The sequence below is a fragment of the Anopheles darlingi genome, chromosome 2 (assembly GCF_943734745.1).
Source record: "Anopheles darlingi chromosome 2, idAnoDarlMG_H_01, whole genome shotgun sequence".
Classification (NCBI taxonomy): Eukaryota; Metazoa; Arthropoda; class Insecta; order Diptera; family Culicidae; genus Anopheles; species Anopheles darlingi.
Genome location: NC_064874.1, coordinates 63,266,057 through 63,273,556, shown reverse-complemented (window position 1 = coordinate 63,273,556; position 7,500 = coordinate 63,266,057). Strand labels below are relative to the sequence as shown.

The 7,500-nt window shown below is 49.6% G+C and overlaps 5 protein-coding genes across 6 annotated transcripts in view; 4 read left to right on the top strand and 1 right to left on the bottom strand.

The window, feature by feature from the left end:
• LOC125952533 (alkaline ceramidase) overlaps positions 1 to 1,407 on the top strand; it is a 1,906-nt gene extending 499 nt beyond the window's left edge. Inside the window, exons 2-5 of the mRNA XM_049682045.1 lie at positions 1 to 20; positions 242 to 498; positions 565 to 702; positions 765 to 1,407. The exon at positions 1 to 20 is cut by the window's left edge and continues 146 nt beyond it. Coding sequence (XP_049538002.1) covers positions 1 to 20; positions 242 to 498; positions 565 to 702; positions 765 to 1,080 — 731 coding nt within the window. The 3' untranslated portion in view covers positions 1,081 to 1,407. The remainder of the gene's footprint in view (positions 21 to 241; positions 499 to 564; positions 703 to 764) is intronic.
• Positions 1,408 to 1,539: 132 nt separating this feature from the next.
• On the bottom strand, positions 1,540 to 2,537 carry LOC125952534 (6-pyruvoyl tetrahydrobiopterin synthase). Its single transcript, XM_049682046.1, has 3 exons — positions 2,317 to 2,537; positions 2,169 to 2,248; positions 1,540 to 2,103 (listed from the first exon to the last, which is right to left on the bottom strand). The coding sequence occupies exons 1-3, from the start codon at positions 2,382 to 2,384 to the stop codon at positions 1,724 to 1,726; spliced, it is 528 nt and encodes a 175-aa protein (XP_049538003.1). The 5' UTR covers positions 2,385 to 2,537; the 3' UTR covers positions 1,540 to 1,723.
• Positions 2,538 to 2,601: 64 nt separating this feature from the next.
• LOC125952532 (2-(3-amino-3-carboxypropyl)histidine synthase subunit 2) lies at positions 2,602 to 4,382 on the top strand. Of its 2 annotated transcripts, none has more exons than XM_049682043.1 (2): positions 2,602 to 2,725; positions 2,790 to 4,382. In XM_049682043.1, exon 2 carries the CDS (start codon positions 2,835 to 2,837, stop codon positions 4,251 to 4,253), a length of 1,419 nt encoding a protein of 472 aa, XP_049538000.1. In that variant the 5' UTR covers positions 2,602 to 2,725; positions 2,790 to 2,834; the 3' UTR covers positions 4,254 to 4,382. The 2 variants fall into 2 exon arrangements, with proteins under 2 accessions (XP_049538000.1, XP_049538001.1); XM_049682044.1 differs by having other exon boundaries at positions 2,633 to 2,721.
• A 259-nt stretch (positions 4,383 to 4,641) lies between these two features.
• Positions 4,642 to 5,974, top strand: LOC125952871 (myosin regulatory light chain sqh). The gene is made up of 3 exons (XM_049682613.1): positions 4,642 to 4,801; positions 5,038 to 5,122; positions 5,204 to 5,974. The coding sequence occupies exon 3, from the start codon at positions 5,209 to 5,211 to the stop codon at positions 5,731 to 5,733; it is 525 nt and encodes a 174-aa protein (XP_049538570.1). The 5' UTR covers positions 4,642 to 4,801; positions 5,038 to 5,122; positions 5,204 to 5,208; the 3' UTR covers positions 5,734 to 5,974.
• Positions 5,975 to 6,173: 199 nt separating this feature from the next.
• Positions 6,174 to 7,001, top strand: LOC125952872 (uncharacterized). The gene is made up of 3 exons (XM_049682614.1): positions 6,174 to 6,519; positions 6,602 to 6,703; positions 6,777 to 7,001. The coding sequence occupies exons 1-3, from the start codon at positions 6,271 to 6,273 to the stop codon at positions 6,915 to 6,917; spliced, it is 492 nt and encodes a 163-aa protein (XP_049538571.1). The 5' UTR covers positions 6,174 to 6,270; the 3' UTR covers positions 6,918 to 7,001.
• The last annotated feature ends 499 nt before the right edge of the window (positions 7,002 to 7,500 follow it).

Genomic DNA, 7,500 nt, shown 5'->3' with positions numbered 1-7,500 from the left:
TTGCCGAATTCGTGAATACGGTAAGTCTTTAAATTCTTCCACCAACTTCTAATTTACAATTGCCTACATACGAAACAAGTGCAAGACGCCTCCGAAAGTCTCAATTACATAACGATAATTAGCGATCGTCCCGCCGTACATTGCGGAAATTACCAACAAGTTGGCGCCGCGCCCCCGGGGCTCATTAATGATTGCGCTAATGTGCATGTGTTTTCTCGTGCGTGCGTGGCACGGGTTTCAGATTAGCAACATTTTGTTCCTGCTTGGACCGCCATTTCTGATCTACCTGTTCAAGGATTATGGAAGATTCATTCAACCCGCCATTCATCTGATCTGGGTCCTGCTGATCGTAGTTGGCCTGTCGTCGGCCTACTTTCACGCTACGCTCAGCCTGCTAGGTCAGCTGCTCGATGAGCTGACGATACTTTGGGTGTTCATGGCCACGCTCAGTCTCTTCTGCCCGCGCAGGCACTTTCCACGGATTTTCAAAGGATCAAGGTAAGTTGGTCAATGGGCCGCGGTTACGTGAAGGTCCTTGGCTCACTCTCTTGATCTCGTTTTCAGAAAACGCTTCTCCCTGTCGATGACGCTGTTCTCGATTGCGGCTACCGGCCTTTCGTTCTACCATCCCGCTATTAATGCGTTCGCGTTGATGTTCCTAGCCATCCCAGCAACTTATCTGCTGTACAAGGAATTGAAAATGTAAGTGGAGCTTCGAGTAACACCGCGCGGTGTGCCCTTTAAGTAACGTTGATTTCTTTCAGTGTCGAGGACCAGCGTGTGTATCGGCTTGGGGTGCGAAACACGACCATCCTAATGATTGCCATCGTTTGCTGGATTAACGATCGCATGTTTTGCGATACCTGGTCATCGATGAACTTCCCTTACCTGCACGGCTTCTGGCACATTCTCATCTTTATCTCGGCCTATCCGGCTTGCGTGCTGTTTGCCTATTTCTTCGTCAGCGACGAACGTCCCGAGAGTCGACCGACGCTCAAGTACTGGCCACGGAATGACTTCGAACTGGGCATACCGTACGTTTCGATCAACTATGGCAAGAAGTGTGATGATGAAATCTAAAATACCGTCACCGTCGAACAGTGTTCCCTCATGGGCAGGTCCTTGTGGATGGAGCCAACGCTGTAACAACGATTCTCACGCGATTCCAAAACGAATAACATAAAAGCACTGTGCTCGACTCTCTATCAATCTCCTCCATTCTCTCAAGCTTTGTAGGAATTGCTGTTTGTCTTAAAAGGTTGTGAAATAGGAAACATTAGTTGATGTTTAATTTTTAAATGAATTCCTAGGCCAAAAACAATTTTGAACCAAATAATTGGGTAGGGATTAAAGGGAAAGTACCAGCACGCAGAGGTACACAAATCAGTTTTAGAACAGCATACCGCGTGCGGTTGCAATAGTAATATTGTGCGCTTCTAGCAGTGATAGAAGTCGGTTGCCGCTCGGGCACCGATTCATTAAGTTTATACGCTAGGCGAATGATTTTAAAACCCCGTTACAACAATAAAACTCGCATCAATTGAAGAAACCAGGAATATATTCGTATTTGCATTCGGCAATATTGTCTTAAGCCCGCACGGCCACCATGGAACCTGCAAATGGCAATACTGAAGCACACCGAGACGCGCCAAGATTGCGTCGTTTGCTCGCGAACTGGATACAGTAAATACTGTACGTAGAGATGTCTTGTCCAACGCCTAGCTTAGCCGTCCGAATCGGAGGATAGGTTGGATGAGGTTTCCGAGGAAGAAATCTTCGGTTTCACCGCCACCGGTTTCTGTGGTGGTTCGTACCCCGGTGGATGCTTTTCACCACGATAGATGACAGAGTTCTTATCCGTCTCGTAGATCTTTACCTCATACAGTAGCTCCGGTTTGGCCATGAGCAGTTTCAGGCTGTCCCAGATGAAGATGGCCACGTTCTCCGTTGTGCTGGGTAGATTCTTAAAGTACGGCACGTCCTTGTCGAGATTCAAATGGTCCAGCTTTTTCATGATCGCTTGTTCCATGTACTCCTTTAGGTCGGTTATGTTCATAACCATGCCGGTCTTGCTGTCCACTGGACCAAAGACCGTCACTTCCACTGCAAATTAGACAAGATTTAATGAAACTGTGTGTCTCTCTAGGCAGCCCGACAACGTGGCTTACCGGTGTAATTGTGGCCGTGTCCATTCGGGTTATTGCACTTGCCGTAGACCTCGCGGTTAGCTTCCTCGCTCAAAAAAGGGCTTTGTGGTAATGAGAGATAAAATCACGATCAAGGACTTCTTTAAAACTGTTTGGATTGAGGACAAACCTGTGCAGCCGATGGCAAGCGCTGAAACATTCTTTACGCGTCAGGTAAATTTGCGGCCGATCCGTCATGTTGATCAACCACAGGACGAGACACCTGAAACGAAACGTTGACTAGCGGGCCACCTGTTGAATATCGGAGATTCAAGGATTGTGCCGAGTATCGGAGATTCAAGGAAACACAAAAAATTCACAAAGGATCGATTCTAGGATCGCGCTGGCCGTGTTGTCAACAGATTTGACCCTGAACAGCCGCACCAATACCATCAAGTAGGCGTCTTGGATGACATTTCGCATGTGATGTTGACAGTTGAGGCGCCGGCCTAAAAAAACTATTTCGGTGAATTTAGTGCAATTTGCAATGTTCTGTAATTTATATTAAGAGAAGTGCACTTATTCGTTCTTATCAGTTGGTAGAGTTTTACTCACTTGTTTAAGTGTAGCCTACATGATAAACCACATTCCCTTTTCCCGTAGGACATGAAGGTGCTCTAACACGTGTTACACCGAACCACAACAAGGATGACTTCCGCGTTCAGCTCGGGCGATAGTATCGCCGAAAATCAGGCGGGAGCAGCCGGGAAAGTGGAACGGATAGCCCTGGAATACGTCTGGGGACCGGATCAGCTGCGACGCTGCCAAGCATGGATTGAACAGAAGCAACTGCAACGGATTGCTCTTCAGCTGCCGGATGAGGCCCTGTGCCACAGTGTACGCATAGCAAGCGATCTGCAGGAACTGCCTGTTGGCCAGAAACTTCTAGTCTTTGTACTGGGCGATACATCGTACGGCAGCTGCTGTGTCGACGAGATAGCAGCCTCTCATGCCAGCGCGGACGGAATCATTCACTTTGGACATGCCTGCCTCAGTAAAGTCGTACGCATCCCGACGCTTCACATCTTCTACCGCTACCCAGTCCAGGGGGACGATCTGCTGCAAGCACTGAGCGAAAAGTTCGAAGATCGTTCCAGTCCATTTTCCATTTTCTATGATGTCGCCTACGAGCACGCCTTAATGCAGCTGAAGGAACGAATCGTGGAGCGTTTTCCAAATGCCTGGATAGCGCAGCTGGCGCAAGCAGATGAGAAACCGGATGTGTTGTGTTGGAAGATCCCCCCGGAGCGGATCGTGAGCGAACATCCGGCCGTTTATGTTGGACACCATAATCTTAGCTTTTTCAACTCATCCGTAGCCATTGCCGCCCGAGGCTGGTACTTGCTGGACGTCAAGGCCGGAAAGGTGAAGCTAGAACAGAATGATGAACTGCAAGAAGCGAAGTGGATGAAACGTCGAAACTATGCCATACTCCGGTGTAGGGATGCGACATCGCTCGGAATTGTCGTTGGTACACTCTCCTTCGACGGATACCTAGAAGTGGTAGATCGGCTTCAGCGACTGGCCAAAGCACGGGGCGTCCGCACGTACCTGTTCTCAGTGGGGAAGGTTAACGTGGCCAAATTGGCCAATTTTAGCGAGATCGAATGTTTCGTGCTAGTCGGCTGTCCGGAAAATGATATCTTCCTGTCGCGAGACTTTTACCGCCCGCTGCTGTCGGTGTTTGAGGCAGAGATTGCGCTGAATCCCGGATGGCGAGCCCCGCAAACCGAGATAAAGTACACGACGAACTTTCTCGACGTTCTACCGAGCGGAAGATTGTACCTTGACGATCGGGACCACCAGCACGAGCAGGAGGAAACAGATGTTAGTTTGATTACGGGTAAAATACGATACATCCCGCGATTGGATGAGGACCAGGCTGTTGCGGCCACTACGCAAGAGTTGGCGCTGAAAGGGAGAAATGAGGTGGCCACCATAAGTTCGGCGGACACATTCGCGAATCGATCGTGGCAAGGATTGGAGCAGCGACTGGGTCAGGATGCACCGGCAGTGATCGAAGAGGGGCGCTCCGGTCTACCGATCAAGTACGAAAATGACCCATAAGGGAGCTTATGCAACTTTTTTAAACTCCATATGTTTTTTGTTCACAACACGGCGCTTGGGGTCGTGCAAAAGTAGGTCATCGGCGCCAAATAAAGCGAAAAAATTAAAGTGGGGATGGAGTTTTGTTGACCATAGAAGGAATTAACGTTGACGATCGGGTACAGGGCGCTGCAAACGTTGGGCCTGAGGAGGGGAGAGAACGAAAAGTGTACGAAGATCGCAGAAGCGCGGGGAAGAGCACGTCACCCTTCTCGCTCTTTCTTACATACAAGAACTGTCTTTCTCGCTCTTTGCACGACAGAGTGAGCGAGAAAAAAACACGAAGAAACATGCCTTTTCTTTCTGGCGCACGGCGTTAGACTATCTCTTTCTGACGCGATGAATCAGCCTACTACACCAACGGCTGGAGCGTTTCGCTTTGTGACGACACACTCTCGCGACAACGCCTCATCATCTTTCAGCTGAGCCCCTAATCCGCGGTCCTTGTGTTTTAAGAAACTTCGGATACCTTGGTGTGGAATCATCTTGCTGCTGCATCTTAAATCCAGGTAAGATACTTTGCATTCCGGGCATCGTGGGCCGTCCAGTGTTGATAGATTCCGAGTCCGAGAAGGCTGCTGGTGCGTCATCTTTCGCCTTTCGCCCTTGTGGATCCGTGTCGTAGCGAAAGGCTTTAATCGTGTGTAATTGAAGCTGGTGTTGTTCGTTCGGAGGGGGCTTCTGGTGTGCATCTGTTTGTGTTAAGTGAAATAACCGTCCGCATCGCATTTTCTTCGCTCTATAGAGTGTGCATCTGTGGAAAACGCACCCCAAAACAAACAACCCGCAGAAGAATCTAGATACCATCGAACCGACAAAGCAGGAAACAGGTAAGGTCGGCGCTCCAGCAGAGCAATCTAGCCATCCGCAACTTCTGCTTGAACTGAAATGCCTTTTTCTCGCCAACAAAGCAAACATGTCGTCGCGCAAAACTGCCGGACGTCGCGGAACGACCAAGAAGCGGGCGCAGCGCGCCACCTCGAACGTGTTTGCCATGTTCGACAAGGCGCAGATAGCGGAGTTCAAGGAGGCGTTCAATATGATCGACCAGAACCGCGATGGATTCATCGAGAAGGACGATCTGCACGATATGCTCGCATCGTTGGGCAAGAACCCGACCGAAGACTTCCTGGAGGGCATGATGAACGAGGCCCCGGGACCGATCAACTTTACCATGTTTCTCACGCTGTTTGGCGAGCGGCTGCAGGGCACCGATCCGGAGGATGTGATCAAGAATGCGTTCGGTTGCTTCGATGAGGAGAACAGTGGTGTGATGCACGAGGATCGGCTACGCGAGCTGCTCACTACGATGGGCGACCGCTTCACCGACGAGGATGTGGACGAAATGTTCCGGGAGGCACCGATCAAGAATGGGCTGTTCGATTACATCGAGTTCACCAGAATCCTGAAGCACGGTGCCAAGGACATGGATGAGCAGTGATGAAGTGAAAGGTGCAGCCTCCGGCTGTCCCCTCCTGGGCGGCACGTGCCGCTTTCCGAAGACTCTTCCTAATCGGCGAAGGAAAGAGTCAACTTATGAGGCCACCAATCGACCGTTCCCCCGGCACGTGCGCTCGCGCATTTTTTCTTTCACAGTATTTGCTGCTTCCATTTATGTTTCATTAATGTTATACAAAATTTATTCGAAATACAATTTACACTAACTCCCTTTGCACTATTCAGAGGTCTGGTAAACAGCACGGAATCTCTTTAAACGTTTGCATGAATCACCGGGAGTTATCAATCTTTGAAATCATCAGTTTCGTCGATTTTCGATGTTTTCCGGTGAGGAGGTATCTGTGGACACCTTGGTTTTGCGGCAGTGTTGCCAACACGATTCTGTGCCTTTCCGTCGTGCAAGTGTGTGCGTGTCATCGCCGCCTTATTTTGACTGCTGCAGAGGCGGAAAAGTTTTGCTCCGGGATCCGCGTTTGCTCCGTATAATCCGTGTTGCAGGAATCCGGGAATTCTGCGCGAAATGGCCTCATCCGATACCGGGGGCGTCAAGCCCATGTCCATCACGGGCCGGATGGTCCGTGAGCGGGAGCGGCTGCTCGGCATGAGCCCGGAAGAGCGGGCCTGGAGAGCGCAGTGGCTGAAGGATCAGCAGTTATCGCCGAACGAGCCGAGATACGTTCCGGAATACTGGAAAGAACGATACAATCCGATCCGCCGTTTATATCGGGCTCCACTGGATCTGGTCCAGAAAGCCCTTACCCCAGTAATCGTAAGTTTAGGGGCAGCAAATTGGCCATTTTTTCCACCGTACCGGTGGCAGTTATGTAACGAGGGTTCTGTTATTATTGCAGGGACTGGAGTGGGCCCACGCTATCCGGTTCTGGACCGGTAAGGTAGCAATCACCGGTTTCGCTATCCTGGCGACCGCGTACTACTTCAAATACAACCAGAACGTAAGTGAAAGGCGATTGATCATTGACTACGAACTGGAAATAACTTCTGATAATCTTTGTTTTTGCCTCCCAGGACTGGACTCGCAAGGGAGGCTGGCGAGTGATCCGTTCGCGCGAAGCGGTCGTTCCCGGAGATCCAGGATACCCGAACTTCCCGAAGCGCGACTCTCCTTCAGATTACGCTGCCAGAGGATTCAAGCAGTCACCGATCTAGGCTCTAGATTCTTCAATATAAAATCGGTTAATGAAGTCGGTTGATTTGTATGTAGATAATAAACAGGAAAATTACGAATCAGTTAATTAATGGTGCCATTCTGTTCCGTATGCTGGTACATCCGATCAGGTCATGCAATGGATGCCTCGACGCACGCCTTTAGCTCTGATATTACTTTTACAGAACAGAAGGGGTCGATTGTTTTAGTTGATAAAAAAAAATTACAGTATGGAGTATGGACATACAACGTCTTCATGCAACTATAGATACGAACGATATCATCAGTGTTGGTCGTCTTTGTTCACAGTTGGCACACTAAATGGAGCCAGTATTTCACCTGACGACAACGGCCGCTACTCACAATGGCTGCCGAAGAACGGTGATGCTGATCAAATATCTCCGTATTCGGCCGACAGCAGTGGTTGCAGCGTATCGTGTGGCCATCGATTTTACGCTACTTGCATGCATCCTCATGCGTGAGTTTGCACGATTACGGGAATTCCTTCATAATGATAAGCACCATCTACTTTATGTCGTCGTCAACAAGGCGGAGGTCTGCTGTTTATCAAATGGATGAACCACA

Coding starts and splice junctions, on each gene's coding strand:
- LOC125952534 (XM_049682046.1), bottom strand. CDS start 2,384: ATGACGGATCGGCCGCAAATTTACCTGACGCGTAAAGAATGTTTCAGC. Junction 2,249..2,316: donor GCTTGCCATCGGCTGCACAG/GTTTGTCCTCAA, acceptor ATTACCACAAAG/CCCTTTTTTGAGCGAGGAAG. Junction 2,104..2,168: donor ACACGGCCACAATTACACCG/GTAAGCCACGTT, acceptor TCTAATTTGCAG/TGGAAGTGACGGTCTTTGGT.
- LOC125952532 (XM_049682043.1), top strand. CDS start 2,835: ATGACTTCCGCGTTCAGCTCGGGCGATAGTATCGCCGAAAATCAGGCG.
- LOC125952871 (XM_049682613.1), top strand. CDS start 5,209: ATGTCGTCGCGCAAAACTGCCGGACGTCGCGGAACGACCAAGAAGCGG.
- LOC125952872 (XM_049682614.1), top strand. CDS start 6,271: ATGGCCTCATCCGATACCGGGGGCGTCAAGCCCATGTCCATCACGGGC. Junction 6,520..6,601: donor AAGCCCTTACCCCAGTAATC/GTAAGTTTAGGG, acceptor TTATTATTGCAG/GGACTGGAGTGGGCCCACGC. Junction 6,704..6,776: donor ACTTCAAATACAACCAGAAC/GTAAGTGAAAGG, acceptor TTTGCCTCCCAG/GACTGGACTCGCAAGGGAGG.